Source organism: Giraffa tippelskirchi, chromosome 11 (assembly GCF_054371585.1).
Source record: "Giraffa tippelskirchi isolate mGirTip1 chromosome 11, T2T-mGirTip1v1.2.pri, whole genome shotgun sequence".
Classification (NCBI taxonomy): Eukaryota; Metazoa; Chordata; class Mammalia; order Artiodactyla; family Giraffidae; genus Giraffa; species Giraffa tippelskirchi.
This window is the reverse complement of record NC_137285.1, coordinates 124,209,766-124,227,434: the sequence shown is the minus strand read 5'-3', so window position 1 is coordinate 124,227,434 and position 17,669 is coordinate 124,209,766. Positions and strand designations below refer to the sequence as shown.

General features: G+C 52.4%; 1 protein-coding gene across 24 annotated transcripts in view; it reads right to left on the bottom strand.

Annotated features, from left to right (window-relative positions):
• Window positions 1-1,284: 1,284 nt before the first annotated feature.
• The window catches only part of P2RY6 (pyrimidinergic receptor P2Y6), a 32,514-nt gene continuing 16,129 nt past the window's right edge, over window positions 1,285-17,669 (bottom strand). For 5 of the 24 annotated variants that reach the window (XM_081539098.1, XM_081539100.1, XM_081539092.1 and 2 more), the window contains 3 exons: window positions 10,721-10,830; window positions 3,571-3,632; window positions 1,285-2,666 (listed from right to left, as the gene is read on the bottom strand). In XM_081539098.1, coding sequence (XP_081395224.1) covers window positions 1,646-2,632 — 987 coding nt within the window. In that variant the 5' untranslated portion in view covers window positions 2,633-2,666; window positions 3,571-3,632; window positions 10,721-10,830 and the 3' untranslated portion in view covers window positions 1,285-1,645. Of the gene's footprint in view, window positions 2,667-3,570; window positions 3,633-4,276; window positions 4,342-6,329; window positions 6,461-6,705; window positions 6,841-10,720; window positions 10,834-13,079; window positions 13,226-15,680; window positions 15,890-17,669 lie in introns of those variants that run through there. The other 19 variants (XM_081539084.1, XM_081539090.1, XM_081539089.1 and 16 more) reach the window with 11 other exon arrangements.

Below are 17,669 nucleotides of genomic sequence, written 5' to 3'. Positions count from 1 at the left end.
AAGAATGCCTGCACTTCCTATGGCTCCTTGAGTTTTCTTCTAGCTTCCCCACTCCCACCTTGCCTACCCTGGGTTCAGTGAACAGTGAGATACAGCAAGACAGATGCCCTTCCAAGGTTTTATAAGCTCGGCTCTGTGTTTGAGATGCTTCCATATGAGGGTGCCTCCAGGCAGCCTTCCAGGTACACACAGGCCAGAATGATGGAGATGAGAGGGCAGGGGTAGAACCTAGAAGAAGCAGTCTGTCCCGAGGCTGATCTGCAGGCTCCGGGCCATGGGATCTCCATGTAGCAGCCTCCCAGTGACCCTGGGGATAGCCCTGCATCTCCTCAAGCTGCTGACTTCTCCTTTAAGAATGAAGCAGTGTTGAAGGTCTGTTTCCCCTCACTTGGGGGCCCTGGTGGAGGTGTCCCCAGGCACCAAGGCTACCCTGAGCCTGAAAGAGGCACATTTGGAAGGGCGAGTGGAGGACCGGTGGGATCTGGGCTCTTCCTGGCATTTAATGCCCTAGTCCCACCCAGCTCCATTTCTTGCCACCCCCCTCCATACACCCAAGCCCAGGCTTATCTGAAACTCACTGGTGCTTTATAATCAGTCTTGGCGCATTTCTGCCTCTGGGTTTTGTAGACACAGTGCCTTCCACCAGGAGCACCCTCCTCCACTCTGCCTTTTAGATCCCTCCCAGCTCAAGCCCCACCCCTTCTAAAATGAGCTCCCTGATTCCTCTGCTGAGCCCCCACAGCCTGGAGCACCTTCCCCACTCTTGTCTGGAAGGTGGCCACGAGACGGCTCTTATTTTCTCAGCCTTCACACACAAAAGGCCGCATGTCCTCCACTCCAGCTCTCTGCCTATCTGCCAGGGAAGAGCCTAGCACAGGGATGGCCCAGGCTGTACTAACTTGCTCTCCACTTCCATTTGCAGAGCTCCCACTCAGCCTTCAACATCTGGTTCAAATGCCCTCACTCCCATCCCCCTTCGAGAGACTCCTAGACTGGGTCATGGGCATCCTCTGGTCACCCCTGCCCCCCATCCATGCCTCCCTCTGTCACAGTCTTGGTATGACTGTGTCAGTGTCTGCACCTCCAGTAACTGAGAGCTTGTATGGGGCTGGGCTTGAGATGGTTTTCCTGGGGCCCCAGAACCAAATCAGGCCCAAGCACAAGGTGTCAGTAAAGATATACTGAATGACTAGAACATAGCACATACCCCCCAGAGAGCTCATATTCATCCTTCAAAACCCAGGTCAAATGGCCCTTCCCAGAAGCTCTCACTTCCGCCTCGCATCTCTTTTACTCCCTTTATTGGTGACTCCAAAGTATGCAGCATACTCCTCAATCATAGTACATGTTATACTGTATTTTTGTGAGAAGCTTGACATGACTTCTGAATTCTCCATGGCTTCTTGGGGCCTTCTGGAGAACCAGGCCCAGGCTTGTCTCTCTCTGTACCCGTGGAGCCTGGTCCAGAAAAAGGGTTTAATAAATAGTTGTTGAAGTTTTGAGGTCTGTGAGGGCCTCAGTCTATGCCCAGCTGAGCTAAGCTCTAATTCTCTGCATGCTTTGCAGCTGGTGGAATTTCTGGTGCCCCAGTCACAGTGGCGAACACAATGGTTGGCCTGCCCCCAGGTGTCCTGCCCTGGTGGACTCAGCGACCCTGTCGCTGCCACTTGGCCGTGAGTTTCTGTAGCAGCTCATGTGGCCGCTGGCGGAACTTCTTCTGGGTGAAGTAGAAGAGGATGGGATCCAGCACGCTGTTGGCACTGGCGAAGGGCCGTGTGCCCTTGTAGGCTGCTGCAAAGGCCTCCAGCACAGGACAAGAGACACCAGGTGTCGAACGCACTGCCAGATAGGCTGTCTTGGTGATGTGGAAAGGCAGGAAGCTGATGGCAAAGGCAGCTGCCACCACCACAGCCATGCGGGCTGCCTTGCCACGCCGCTCCTGGGCCACTGGCCCTGCTGGGCCATCCTGGCGGCACAGACGACGGGCCAGGCAGCAGTAGCAGGCCAGAAGGGCGACAAAAGGGAGCAGGAAGCCGATGACCGTGAGGGTCATGCCATAGGGCATGTAGCGGGTGGCCAGGGCGGGCGGGCTCAGATCATAGCAGACCGTGCGGTTCCGCTGGATTCCTGTGGAGGCAAAGAGGGCAGTGGGCAGGCACTGCATTGTCACGGCCAGCCATACAGCCCCACACACTAGCCAGGCAGCCCGGCGGCCACCACGCTTGTGCCAGGGGGCCAGAGGGTGGCAGATGCCTAGGTAACGCTGGAAGCTGATGCAGGTGAGAAAGAGGATGCTGCCATGGAGGTTGGCATAGAAGAGGAAGCGGACCAGGCGGCAGGTGAGGTCTCCGAAGGGCCAGTGGTCACCTTGGGCGTAGTTGTAGATGAGCAGGGGCAGGGAGCAGGCATACAGCAGGTCAGCCAGGGCCAGGTTCAGGGTGTACACAGCCGTGCGGGTCAGGGCCCGGCGGGACATGCAGATCTGGGCGATGACACAGGCATTCAGGGGCAGGCCAACCGCCAGCACCACCGAGTACACGGGTGGGAGCAGCAGTTGCTTGAAGTTCTCTCGGTAGACGCAGTTGGTGGGCGGTGCGTCCAGGGCCTGGCCTGTGCCATTGTCCCATGCCATGCCTGTTCAACTGGGCTTCCTACATCCAGAGAGGCTGGGGGAGCAACACACGATCTGTCAGTGACCACACTTGTGGACTACCCAGTAGGCCCCCGTCCCTCTCTGGGCCTTGATTTCCCCACCTGGACCATCTCTGATACTCACCACCCCACCAAAGCCCCTCACAGCCCTTACTTTCATGAAATCCGGAATACAATAAAGCTCAAACTTGAGAGAAATCCAATTCATTTTCTTTCTATAATATTCATTTGCCACCAACCTTCCTGATGAATTTCTATTCATCCTTCAAAATGCTAGTCAAATGGCTCCTCTGTAAGAGGAGAGTGACAGAGTTTGGTTTGAATCCCAACTGGGCTTCCCTGGTGGTTCAGACAGTGAAGAATCCCCTTGTAGTTCGGGGGACAAGGGTTCGATCCTTGGGTGGGGAATATCCCCAGGAGAAGGGAATGGCTACCCACTCCATTCTTGCCTGAAGAATCCCATGGACAGAGGTGCCTGGAAGGCTATAGTCCATGGGGTTGCAAAGGGTCAGACATGACTGAGTGACTTACACTTTCATTTTTCACTTTCTGCTACTTACTAGTTATATCACTTTGGTCGAGTGACATGGTATATTAATAACTTACCTGAGTCTCAGTTTTCCCATCTGAAAATGGGGGAAAGATGCACCCATCTCTCAGGATGTCATGTAGTCAGAGGCTCTAAATCATGCTAGGCAGGGCTTCCCTGGGCTCCCTGGAGTTTGGGGATGGTAGTCATGGTGGGCCTGCCTGTCTATCTCTTTCCCACATTCCCACAGACTGAAAAGCTGTTAAAGAGAAGTGCCAGCCAGGTCTGTGTCTGAGAGCCCAAACTGGGGCCCAGGGCAGGGAAGACCCTGTAATTAATTAATCAATATTAGCAGAATGTCACACTTCTGGGCTAAGGGCTGTGCTCACCTTCTCAGCCTGGACTCCATCTTCCAAATCCATGGGCCTTCTTTTGGTTGCAGTCTACTTATCTGTAAAATGGGGGGAAGGTGGTGATCTGCATATATGCACGCTCAGTTGCAAAGAAGGAGGTGATTTAAGAGTTCCCTATGTTCTTCCACTGGACTTGAGGCTACAAAGGCCGGTCTGGTAAAGCCACTGAGGCCACAGTGCCCTCTGGTGGCCACAGAGAAAAGAGCTTCCTCACAAAGGCAGATGGCTGAGGGACCTACTAAGCATACAGCTCCTTTACAGAGAGGAAAATCCAGGCACACGCAGTTAGAGGCACTGACTGCTCAATCTCAGAGTTAGGAGAGCCAGAGCCAGAACCCAACTGCCTGTCTAAGAGGAGGCAACTTAGCATGACCCATGGACATGGAGTGGAAAGGTTATAAATCTAGCTTCAGAGCTAGGCAGGCCTGGTTCAAATCCTGGCTCCTCTACTTCTATGCTGTTCTACCTAGGGAATGTTGCTTGCCTTTGCTGGGCCTTTGTCCTTGTCAGTAAAACTGTTATAGACCTGATACACAGTATGCTTAATAAACACCATGCCATGCTTTTGTATCCTACACCTTGTCCTTCCACTCGTTCCTTCAGGCTGAGTTTTGGGGGAGCCAGCTGCACAAATGCTTTAAAAGGTCCCCAGTTGGGATCAGTCTGACTTGTTGATACTCACCTGCCCAATGGCATTTCCATATTTACTGACATCCAGAGAGAATTCACAACTTTAATCCAATGGTCCTATAAGGGAAAACCTTTGGGATAGTGATTCAAATCACCCCCTCTCCTATTTTACAGATGAGAGAAACTGAGGCCCAGAAAAAAACATGAAGTCCTACCAGTACACTCAGAGAGCAGTAGAGGGTTGAAGCCGAGCATATGGGCTCTGGTCCAGATGTCCAGGTTCAAATACCAGCTCTGCCACATGTGAGCTGTGTGACCTTAGGCCCATTAATGAACACCTGTGCTTGGCTTCCCTATCTATAAAAAGGGATAAAACAGTACCCGCCTGATAGTTTTGTCGTGAGGATCAGTGCCTGGCACAAGCAAGTGTGAGCTACTCTTAATGTGAATATACCTAATAAAGTTATAAGATGTCTAAAAGTTATATTGGAGTAAAACATAACTCCCCAAACTAATTTCTCCCAACTTAAAATTTGATTTCAATGAAATCAAAGTTCCCCAGATTCTGGGTAACTGAAAAATGATGAAGCTTGGATTTTCTAGTCTGTATACCACATCACCTTTAATTATCAAACATTCTTCCTGGGGCTACAGTCCTTGAGCTGGGAGTGTGGGGCACCCAGCTAATCAGTTAAGCACAAGGTGGAGGCCAGAGGAGGAAGGACAGTGGTCCCCCCACTGTTGCCAAGAAGTCAAGATTAGTTCAGGCAAGAGAAAGTTCATTCATTCATCTTTTCATTCATTTGTTTCGGCCATTGTTTCTTTCTCCTGTTTTCACATGGGGCTACCCTTGTGGCTCAGCTGGTAAAGAATCCGCCTGCAATGCGGGAGACCTGGGTTGGGAAGATCCCCTGGAGAAGCGAAAGGGTATCCACTCCAGTATTCATGGTTTCACATGCCAGACATTTAATGGGTACTCACTACTTGCTCACTGCATGGGGCACAGTGTATAGATGTAGATAGGTGAATACATAAATAGATACATGCATACACATATACGTATTCATATACATATATCAATCTAAAGGGGGAGACCACTGTGAGACATAGGATAGAAGACATTTTCAGAGAAGGATGAAGGATGGGGCAAGTCCCTGGTGGTTGAAGAAGATTTGCATGGGTGGAGAGGGGTGAGAGGCCCCCTGGGGTGACCCCAGGTGGGGAGGAAGCGGGAGCAGGCAGAGTCCAAGAAGAAAACAGCCTGCTAGGACAGAAGGTCGTGGTGAGGAGGAGGAACTGGGCAGAAGGAACTGTGCTGTGCCCCTGAACTCTCTTTGGGGAGGTCTGTTGCCCTCAGACACGACCCTGAGAGACAGCGTTCTGACTCATGTGACTGGAGTTTCCAGATGTTTTTTTTTCCCCCGTTTAATTAATTTTTACAATGGTGGGTTAGTTTCTTGCCGTACAGCAAAGTGAATCAGTCTTATTTATACATATGTCTACTCTTTTCCGGATTCCCTTCCCATCTAGGTCACCACAGAGCACTGAGTTGAGTTCCCTGTGTCATACAGTAGGTTCTCATCAGTTATGTATTTTACACATGGTAATGTCGGTCCCAATCTCCCAGTTCATCCCACTCCTACTCTGGGTGTTTTCTGCCTCCCACTCCCCAGCGAGACCGGTCCTCTCCGAAGGAGGCAGAGGCTGCTCGAGGAGATCCAGGCAAGCCTTCAGGTCTGCCCCCGGGAAAGGTGGGCCTGACTGTCACCCTGGCTTCCTGATCCACTCAGCAGTCTGAGGACCTGGGAGGGGTGAGCGGTTCTTCCACTTCCTGGCAAGAGCTGCTCCCCAGGGAGGGCTTGTGTGGTCCCTGCCTCCAGGCAGCAGCTGACACAGGCTCTTTCCCCTGGACCAGCCCACACCCTAGCCTCTTCCTGGGCTCCAGCCGCTCTGTCTGCAGCATGTGTGTGTGAAGGGGGTGGGGGTTGGAGAGGGGGTGGTGCTTTATAATAGGTGCTCTCCTTTCCTGGATCCCTTGGCCCTTTGGAGGAAAACTCAGGCTCTTGACCTGACATTCAGGCTCCTGCCGAGCCCTCCAGCCTCACCTGAAGCACCCAGATGAAGTGCTTCACTCTGCTGCTTCCTCTCCTGCCACACTGTTCTCAAAAGCCGGAGACCGCCACACAGCCATTCACAGCCCCAGATGCAGACTTCCTCTTCAGCCTCCCCATCTTTGCTGTGCCCTCCACACAAAGTGCCATTTAACCCATCTCTGTTTGTCAAAACCCAGTGTCCATCAAGCTTCAGATCTAAGCTTACTTCTTCCTTTTTCTGATCCCCCAGTTGGGTGGAGTCCCTTCCTCCCTGCACGACCCCCCTGCCCAAATCCTGGATCTTCTTGAGGTCAGTGCTGGACCCAGCCTGCCTGCCCGCTCCCCTCTCCGCCCTGGCCCATGCCCCCCGAGATGCGCCAACACTCACACACAGCCTCCTGTCCCCGAAACGGATGCCGTGGTGGCCCCAAGTGTGTTGGGTCAAGGAGAGGCCAGACATGAAGCTCTCCACTCTTCTGCTCTCAGTCCAGGCTGTAACACCTCTGAAAGGGCAGCTTCCTCTGTTTCCTGCCACGTCTGTCTCTGACTGAAATAGCCCCTGCAGGGGCTGCCCCCTCCCCGCCGCCCTCCACACCAAAGCCTGATGGAAACTGAATCTAAGGAGCAAGGAGGCGGAGAAAAGTTCTGTTTCCCGGAACCCTCCTCACCCCAGCAGAAGAAACTGGGTGATGAAGATGCAGATAGAGGTGGAGACGACAGAGACTGCTGGTGGAAAGCCAGCCCCACAGATCTGGCAGCTTCCTTTCTCCTTGACCCTCTCTTAGTCTTCTCATCTATCAAATGGGTAGTTTGGTGATTACAGAACTTTTGTGCCCTCTTTAGCTGTAATAGGGGTTTCCCTGCTGGCCCAGAAGATAAAGTCTCCTTGCAATGCAGAAGACCCAGATTCAACTCCTGGGTCGGGAAGATCCCCCTGGAGAAAGGTATGGCAACCCACTGCAGTATTCTTGCCTGGAGAATTCCATGGACAGAGGAGCCTGGTGGGCTACAGTCCATGGGGTCACAAAGAGTTGGACATAACTGAGTGACTAACACTTCAGCTGTAACACCCAGACCCATCTTTTGGGTCACTCCTTCACCCATCCCTCCATTCTTTTTTTTGGGGGGGGTTTGATATTTTTAGATTTTTAAATTAATTTTTATTAGAGTATAGTTGCTTTGCAATGTTGTGTTAGTTACAGCAAAATGAATCAGTCATATGTATACATGTATCCCCTTCCTTTTGGACTTCTGTCTATTCAGGTAACCACAATGTATTAAGCAGAATTCCCTGTGCTACATAGTATGTTCTCATCATTTACCTATTTAGACATAGTATCAATAGTGTATAGGTGTCAATCCCAATCTTATCCCCCCTTTCTTCATTCTTTCAATAGCTCACTCCTGACAATCCACCTAGGCACTCACTCACTCAGCCACCTTCTCCCTTCCTCCTTCCCTCTCTTCACAAGCACGCATTGAGCGTGCCATCAGATCCTCCCACATTCCCCCATGTAGCAGTCACTAATCCCTTCTACACTGCACAGAGCTCCCTGGGAGTGAGGGGTGTAGGTTGTGGGTGTAGAGTTGATGCCCCAAGAACTCACCTGGGTGCATTCTCCCTGCTTGTGTCAGCCCTCCCCCCAGCCGCTCCTCACCACTGAACCAGCTATTAGGACAATCAGAGGAGGAGCTGTGGCTCCTTGCTGTCCCAAGGGGGCCAGCTCTGGTGGTGGAGACAGTACTCAGGGGGTGACCTGGAGGAGACGGGCTTTCATTTGGAGCAGAGGAGGCAAATAGGGGAGCGGGGACAGAATGGTGCAGGGGAAGATCCCTGCTCATGAGTTTGAGGTCCAGGTTCTCATTCTATCTTGGTGCCTACCCACTGTGTGACTCTGGCAGGGCCAAAAGTTTAGACCCAACTGAGAAAATTCAGGTTTGAACTGCCAATAAACATTTGATCAGTCGATAAACCACTGGTGGTCCAGTGGCTGAGAATCCCCCTTCCAATCTGCAGGAGATGTGGGTTTGATTCCCTGATTGGGGAGCTAAGATTCCACATGCCACGGGGCAACTAAGCCGGAGCACAGGAACCATTGAGCCTGCGTGCTCTAGAGAGCCCCGTGCCATAGCTAAAGATCCTGCATGCCACAGTGGAGACCCTGCGTGCCGCAACTAAGCCCAGTGCAGCCAAATAAATAAATAGATATTTAAAAACAAAACACTTGGTCAGTTGTGCACAAGCTTATTCAAGTCTGTGCCAGGAGATCGCTTGTGCCAGCTGAGAGGGTGGATGTCCTGGTCTGATCTGTGCTGTGCTGCAGCTGAGGAGGGTAAGGATGCCTGGACTTCAGTCCAGCACCGCTGGGTTCCCAGGACAACCTCCTGCGGTCACCTCTCCCCCCACCAGGGTGTCTGTCCCAAGAATGGGAGCAGCTCCAAGGACTTCCTGAAGGTGTCAGCCCCAGGATAGGGCTTGGATCTCAGTTCCTGCCCTCTGGGTGGGCCTAGGAGGGAGAGCTCAGGCCTTGGGGTCATGGGTCCACCTGGAAGGGCTTCTGGAGAAGGCATGTCTGCTGCTGGGCTTTAAAGGGCAGAGACGACCTGGACACATAGAATGAAGAGGGCATCCCAGGCAAGAGGTGAGAAATGAAGAATAAATATTGCAAGCAGAGCATGGGATACGTTGTGTGATGAGGGGACCAGTTGGGAAGCATGAGGAGGGGTGGCCAGTCATAAAACCTCAAGCAGAACCCAGGTGCCACCACCAGGGCTTTCCCCACCGGACTTTCCAGCCCCTGAGCCCATCGCATGCTGTTTCCTCTGCCTAGGACACTCTCACTCACTGTCTCTGAATCGTCTCACTTATCCTTTCTTGCAGTTTTCTCATCTGTGAAATGGGAGTGTTCATTGGTACCTACCACACAAGCTGTTGTAAGAATTAAATGAAACTGTATGTGAGCAGCCCTAGCACACAATAAGTACTTAATAAACATTTGCTAACTGAATGAATCCATTCCAGGCCCAGCTCTGGGCTCCCTTAATGCACCTCAGTCTCCAGGGATATCTGAGTCATCGGCACCAGGTATCTTTCATTTCTTTGCTGCCCACCCCACGCTGGATGTTCTATCTGCCGTTCTGAGCAGGTAGTGGTAGAGGTTATTCTCTCCATTTTACCGATTAAGGAACTAAGACTCAGGAAGGCTAGTGAGTTTTCCAAGGTGTCCCAGACTGGTAGCATTTCAACAAGGTCTTTCTCACTGTACAGCCACCTTTTCCATTGTTCGCCCAAAGCCCATGCTTAGATGGTCCAGCCTGAGAATTCCCAGTCTTCCCTGCACTGAGGGCCCCTGGCCAGGAGATGGCGCCAGGAGACTACCCAGGATAGTCAATCTGCCGCCTTCGGAAAGCTGCCCTAAGACAAGGGCTGGGGGCACATCTCCACATTGTGGGAGCCTGCCCTCTGGGGCTGGCACTGAGCAACCTCAGGACTGGGTTCTCAACCTCAATTCCTCCTGACCCATGCCCCAGCCCTTCTCCCACTCATGCCCGGACAAGCTCCAGCCTTGTTCTCAGATCCCCCACCTGTGTGAGGTGACTCTCAGGAGCCAATGGGGACACTGGCAGGGTCCAGTGCCAGGGCTGAGCCCCGTCCAGCTGAGGAAGAGGCTCAGGGAGTGTCTCCCAGACACCAAGCATTCATCGCCCAGCTCCACTCCATGTAAGCTATTGGTGGGAATGCTGAAGTCCCTCACCCCTCGGAGGGGACTATCTCGGCCGTTTCCTACTTTCAGTTCAAGCGACAATGCCTGGGGTTGGTCTCTGTCTGTAGCAGAAGCAATCCAGTTTAGACATAAGAAAAGACAGATGGGTTGAAGCTCCTTGGGCCCCTTGGATCCTGGGGTCTCAAGATACCCCTTTTGATGACTCTGTAGCCTCATCCCATCCCAAACCTCGCCCCAAGGCCCTCTTATCGGGAAGGGATGAGGCGGCCTGCCGGCCAGAGGCAAAAGCTGGAAACCTGAGTCACCACCTGCCAGACGGCCAGGAGCCAGCTCAGACCAGGCTGGACAAGGGAAGAGGCCTCCTAACCTTGGCCTGCCTGCCTGCCTTCTGGGAAACAAGGCCTGGAAACCCCCTTGTCTGCTCCCCCTGGTCTGTGAGCTTAGCAGCAAGGGCACAGGATGACAGAGAGCAAGACCCAGCTTCCTTCCCTTGAGGAGTCAGACAAGCTGGGATCCACCACCAACTAGCTGTGTGACCCAGAGTGAGCCATGTACCCTCTCTGAACCTGAGTTGTCACCAGATAAATGGCTAGATTCCTGAGGTCTGTTTCTCCCTGGCACCCAGAGAACAGTGGGCTGGGGCACAGCCAACCCCTCCTGGAGGGGTTTTGGTCTCACCTGTGGGATCAGGCTGTCTTCAAAAGCAGGCAAAACTTGGCAGGAGGAGGGCACACAGAGGGAAGGAAACTTGATTTCTCTTCTCTTTTCCCACTTCCCCTTCTCACCTCCTGCTAAACAGAAATTAAAGCTGGAACTGAAAGAGTCATTTTGAATGTAAGGAAGGGGAAGCTGCAGCTTTGGGGAATTTGAGAGTTGAAGCTGCTGCTTCTAGTCTTTCTCTGGCCTCTACAGGTTGAGTAAAGAAGAAACTTGGTTCTCCTGCAGCTCGACTATGCACAGGCCCCAGCTGCCCATTGGTGAGCTCATGTAATCCTCACCACAGTCTGGACAGATGTTCTTATTGTGCAACAATACTTCACACGCCATTATCTCATTTACTCTTCACAGTTACCAACCCCACTTTGCAGATGAGGAAGCTGAGGCCTGGCAAAGTTAGCAAGAGGTTCTCTCTTAGGCACGTGTATGTATGAGGAGGTCTGAGATCATGGTGACCTGGTGGGCACAGAGCTGAGAAGTCACAGGCAGTCTTGGGGTGAGGAACTATGCGACAGAGCACAGCCCAGAGAGCCGGCTGTGACAGGCAGCCGCTGCCAGAAGGAGAGTCCATAATGGCCGACTTTCCAAGTCCACGCCCATGGGGGCTGCAGCACCTCCCACCCAGGGTTCTGGGAGATTCCAGGACCTTTCAGTAAGCCCTCTTCCCTAGTGCCAGTGTGAGAGTGTCTTTCATTCTTGCCTGGACCCCCCAGGCTGTCCCACTTTTAAAATCTCCCTGTGGAGGTACGCCACTTGGATCTCCCTTCAAGAGGGCCCCTGCTGTTTAGCTGCAAGGGGTGCAGATGGCTGACAGCCTCCACTAGTACTTTCAAAACCCACCTATCCTCCCAGATAACCAGGCTCTAGTCCACTGGGGAAGAAATGGCCTGGGTCCAGCTGTCTGGCTTGTCTTGCAGGCCATCACAGTTCTGTTCCTCTGTAGTTTCTCCCACCTAATTCCCAGACCCCTCTCATGATGACAGCCTCCCCTCCTTCTTTCCCTGGAGCCTTGAGGATCTGGGAGTGAAAGGCCTGTGACCTAGATCTGCCAATGAGACAAGAGTGGGCTCCTCAGGCCCTGTTACTAGCTCAGGGGTAGATGGGCAACCTTCACTGTGTGCTTCCAATTCTGGAGCGTTTGTTGAAACACTGGAAAGGAGTGAGGTCTCCCAGTGGGTTTGCAAAGCTAGTAGGAAGTGAGCCTGGAGCTGCTGAAGCCAGGTTAACTATGTGCCTGGCACTATCCTACAAACTGAAGATACTACCACCAGGGAGGAGACTGTCCAAAATAAAGCCAAGGGATGGCAGAGTTGAGAGGTGGGAACACACAGGGGTCTTCCTGAGAACACCATCAAGCACCTGATTCCAGCTACGCCTGAAGCTTTACCTTGCACTTGACTTTTTGAAGTCATGAGCTAATACATTCCCTTTATGCTTCAGTCTATTTAACCTCGGATTGTCACTTAAAATCAGGAGTCCTGCCTACAGTCCTGCACCCCGCTGCCTCCCCTCCCCATGGGCTGCCCCCAACAGCCCATCTTTATAGCTTTGGCCTTGGAATCCTAATATCCCTGCAGTGGAGACTGGAAACGGCCATGAGCCTGAAGGATATCAGCAGAGGGGCAGGTAGCGACAACTGAGGAACTGTCAGGTCCCACCTAGATTCCATGGGGGCAGCCAGGGAGCTCCCCCCCTCCCATTCATTTTCCATGAGGAGAGCCACTCTTCCATCAGCATCTGGAGTGACCAGTCATCTCAGTACCTCCTGAGAAGGAAACTAGAAAGGCAGAAATCCAGGGTCTAGTCTTATTCATCACTCACTTGCTGTGTGATCCTAGGCAGGTCACTTCACCTCCCCAAGCCTCATTTTCCCAAACAACTTTACTGCGATAGTTTCTTGGCTACCCAGAAGGTGCCAGCCACACAGCTAAGTGCTTTTGTGGCAGGATCTCTTTCACTCTTACGACAGCCCTGTGTGGTGAGCTGTTTATCCACATTTTACAAGACAAGGAAATGGGCTTTGAGAAGGCTGGTGACTTGGCCAAGGTGACATGGTGAGTCAGAGGTGAGCCAGGGGTAGTACACAGATCTGAATAATGATAAAGTCTATGCTCAGGAAGAGAAGTGACATTTTCCCTACAGGAAAACTGAAGCCAGAGAGATCAGGAACTTTCTCAAAGTATACAGTAAATCCACAACTCCATCCTGTCTCTCAGGAACTCAGTGGCCTGAGAGAGGACAAAGGAATGGGGACCAGGAGTCAGGGCAGAAAAGAACAACCCAAGGGACAATGTTAGCCAGACACCCTCATTTCTCTAACTTTGTCAGGAACTGGGGACAAGGTCTGCTTTCCCTTTGTGGCCCCAGAGACTAGCACAGGCTCCAGCTCCCAAGAGGCACTGGCAAATGTCGGATGAGTGGACCAGCCTGTAAAGATGAGCCTCCGGGCTCTGTCCTCGGTGCTGCCTGGCAAAATAAAATAAAACAAAACAATAAAATCAAATCTTTATCTTGGCTGATGACAGAGAAGACTTGTCAGGGGGAATGAAGGTCATGGCCACAGGGGCCTCCCTGCGTCCCCCAGCCGCTGACCCTCAGGAAGGGCAGACCACCCACACTGCCTGAATGTTTACTGCAGATTATCGTCCTGCCTATTTCACAGACACTGAGGCCCCAAAGGTAGGTAACTATGTCTCCAACTCTCACAGGCAAGGTTTGGGTGCAGAGAAGACTGTAGAGGAACCCCTCACTACCCACAAAAGGCAGCCCTCTGCCCTGGCCCTGCTCTGACCATCTCCAATACCTGAGCCCACATGGCAGAGACAAGAGACCCAACTGGACCCCAGAGCTCAGGGGTCAATGATAAGTTCTGAGTTCTGGATCACTAGGCCAGAGAGGCCTTAAGAGCATCTAACACAGAGCTCTCCCCCACCCCTCAGAAGAGGGAGGCTCCCTGAAGCCTCTTTGGCAGGCTTGTCTGGCCCCTGCTCACATACTCCCCATGACAGGGAGCTCATTCTTTACCAGCTGAGCTACCAGGAAGCCCCCTTTTCTCCCAGGTCACTGCATTTCACTTTGAGAGAACTCACTGAGACGTATGCTTTGTCATACCAAGCCCAAGCACTGCCCCCCGTCACTGCTTCTGTTCCCCAGTCTAACCTGCCTCTGGGCCCCCAGAGCTGGCTGCCTCCAATCCCTCAGGACACCCTGCAGAGACTGTCCCAAGACTATTTATCAGCTGGTCTTCATTCCCACCAGCAAGTCCAGGGTTCATGTCCAGGCCCAGGGAACCTAGTAGTGGAGCCCAGAATCCAGGCAGGAGGTCAGGAGGCCATAACCATTTCCAAACCTGGGGACAAAGCCCTTTGCTTCCATCCTCCCTCACTCCCTGCCTGGGGACTGTGAGGGGGGCACGGCCTCTTCCCTCACCTTCATATGTGGAACTGGGGTCCTATCTGCGGCCAACCCAGTATGGGAGGAACAGTGTATTGTGGGCATCTGAGCGGTAGCCTGGGAGGAAGAGAGCAAAGTCAGGCACCTGCCAGGCTCAGGGTGTTGAGTGGAGGGTCACTGGGTGGCACAGGGGGTCTTGCTGTGGAGTACGTTTTTGTGTGTGGAGTGTGTATGAAAAACACAGGACAGACCTTACCTCCTTCAGGTGGTCACTCAAATGACATCTTCCCGGTGAGGCCCTCTCCCTCCACTCCAGTGAAAGCTAAACCTCCTACCAGCACACACTCATCTCCTCTTCTGCTGTATTTTTCTCCTTAGCATGTATCAACTTTTTTTTTTTTGGAGACATCAATGGTTTATTGGAGAGGGGAGCATATACTATCTTTAAATGTATTATTTTACTTGTTTGCTTATTGTCTATCTCCTCCCATCAGAACATAAACTTCACCAGGGCAGGGATTTTCATATTTTATTCACTGTTGCATCCCCAGTGCTTAGGGTACTGTCTGACATATAGTAGGTACTCAATAAATATTTGTTGGATTGATGGATGGATGGATGAATTTCTACGGCTAGTTTGAGAACAGAGTAGACACAGGAACAGAAATCTGATGGCTCACAGGGAACTTGACTCAAGGCTGTGTTTATATTGCAAGCTGCAGTTGGTACTTGCAGTGTGTGCGTGTTGGGGATTGGGGGCCGATAAAGACCCGTGGTGCTGCCCCTAACTGGCGGTGTGTGTTGAGATTCAGGCTGTGAGCAGTCCCAGTTTAGAAGGGTGAACAGGACATGGCTGGGTGGGCCTGGGCTGCCTGCTTATTCCTCCTGGCCTGTCTGAGGTCTCCATCTCCTCCACCTCCTCCACTGGCCCAGCTCTACCCTGCTTTCCTCCAAGAGCCTCCAGCCTGCACACCATCACTCCCTTTGCACCAGGGCCTCTGAATTGAAGGCCTCCAGCACTGGGCCAGTATCTTCTTGGCCCCTCTCCCTTCCCCTGCCAGCCTGGACCTTCACCCCAGGACACCAGACTCCTGAGATCACAGCTCCTCCAGTTGTATCCCTCATTCCTGGCACCGGCAGCCTGCTCAGCCCCGCACTGCCAAGCCAAATGTGGATGAAGAACGTAACTCAGTCCAGGGCCCTGAGCCCCAGGAACTGATAGCCACCCAGCTTGGCTGGGGTCCCAAACTTCTGTCTGTCCCAGAGCAGCCTCTTTCCCTTCTCCTCCAAGACTTTGCCCCATCTTTCTTGTTGCCCCATCTTCCTCTCAATTCCAATAGCCCTCAACTCATCCTTCAGAGCAAAGGAATGCCTTTCAAAGGCACCTCCTTCAACTCCCTGGGCCACAGAAATAAATCCAAGGCTGCCCCCCTACCACGCCGCATTTCTGCACCCCTGCCGGCTCCTTCCCTCAGCCCACAGCACTCTCCATCCTCAGCTCTCCTCTTAGCAACACGTCTTCCTTGACCTGTCTCTCTCCAGCTGTGCTTCTTCCTCCTTCACAATTAAGCTTCTGGAAGAGTCGGTGCTCTTCTTCTACTTCCGCCCTCTCTGTCCCCATTTCTCACACCCATACAGTTGAGCCCTGGGCGCAGTAAAGCAGGGAGTCTTTGGGTCCAGCTCAGGGGAGAGCAGTAGGCATCCTGTCTTTCGAGGTGAGATGGGGCCTGGGAACCAGTGACTATCTGAGCTCCATCACAAGGAAATCTCAATCTCAGAAGTAACCCTGATGCAACAGGCCACTGTGAGGTGACTTCTGTTTGATGTCACTCCTGCTGAGGCTGGTGCAGGGCTGGGGGGAGGGGAGCCTCATCTGTGGCTTCCAGAAAAAAGCCTGGACTCTGCTGGGAATTTGGGGTGGGACTCTGGATAGGCATGGCACCACCAGAACATCTGTTTAGGTGGGAACTGGGGAATTCTGGAGGAGGTAGGTGAGAGGACTGATACCTTTACATAGCTCATGATATTTGTTTGAGAAAACATCAGTTGTCCATATCACAGACTAGGATGGGCTGTTGATCACAGAGCAGGTGAGGGTGGGGGCACAAAGCTCACTCAGCTATCCCCCAGTATCACCCCAATCATAGAAAATACGAGGGTCCACTCCCAAATGGGTCTCTCCTCAGAGCTCCCTGGAAAACCCAGAACTATTCAAGCCCAGTCATTCTAGTTCTTCCCATGACTCCCATATACTTCACCAAACCTACCCTGACCCCTGGGTGGGGTCCAGGTCAGTTAGAGTCAAATGTCCATTCCTGGCATATCCAACCCTCTGCCAGCCATCACAGTTCCCTCTGCAGATCTTGGTACCTGGCAGATCTGGTTTCCATCCTGGCTCTGCAACTTATTAACAGTGACTTTACCTCTCTAAGCTTCAGTGTCCTTAATGATAAAATAGAGATAGCAATGCCCATCTCACAGCACTGTTGGGGCTCAAATGTAGTAATGGATTTAGAACACTTAGCCCAGAATCTGGTGCAAGTAGGTATTCATTCAGTGGGGCTTCTCACTCATAATTTCATCACAGGCCAGCTTAGATATGACCTCACTTGCAATCTTTACTTATCTACCCACTCACTCACTTATTCACTCATTCATTTGCCATGCATTTGCAGGGAGCCTTATGATATGCAGGAATTTCACTGGGCTTTGGTCTTTGTCCTTGAAAAGCCTCAGCTGATGGAAAGACAGATGGGGTCTCTGGGAAGACAGAGGAGGCCCTGTCCCTGTCTGGGTTATCAAGGAAGGCTCCCTGGAGGAGGTGATTCTTTAGTGGACTGTGGACAAGGAAGGGGAGGGTGTTCCCCACAGAGAGACCTGCTGGAGATATAAAGGCACAGGTATCCATAAGAGTTTGTGTTTGCAGGAGGTGAGGCTGAGAGGTCATCAGAGCCAGGTCCCAACAGAGACCAAAAACACACAATTGCCAGGCCACAAATTTGGCCTCTGCCTTATGGGCTCCAACCAAGGAACCCTAGATGGTTTGTAAATCAGAGCAGAGGTGTGATCAGATTTGAGATTTAGGAGGTTCTTTATGCTGCTGGATGGAGGATGGATTGAATGTGAGACAACGGGGCCTGAAGAGGGGCTCTGGCCCTGGAAAGGAGAGGCTGCAGGGCCAGCTGGTGGTAGGGCCAAATCAGGGGCCTTGAAATGCCTGGCTCACAGCATGCTCTCGCCCCTCTTCTGCACCCCCTGGACAAGCTTTGACAGCCATCGTGCTGGGAAGACAGACTGGAGGGCTTAAGTTCTCGGAGATAACCCATTCCAGTCCTCAGATCACAGATGGGAACCCAAGGCCCAGAACACTGGGTTCTAGTCTCAGCCCTAGGGCTTCCCTGGTCTATAGCCTTGTAGAGTCTATGGAGGTCTTCTGCCCTGGAACCTGTTCCCAAGTCTGCCACCCTAGTCTCTTTCCAGGGGAAGCAAGGGTGTGGCTTTGGTAGACGGGGACTCA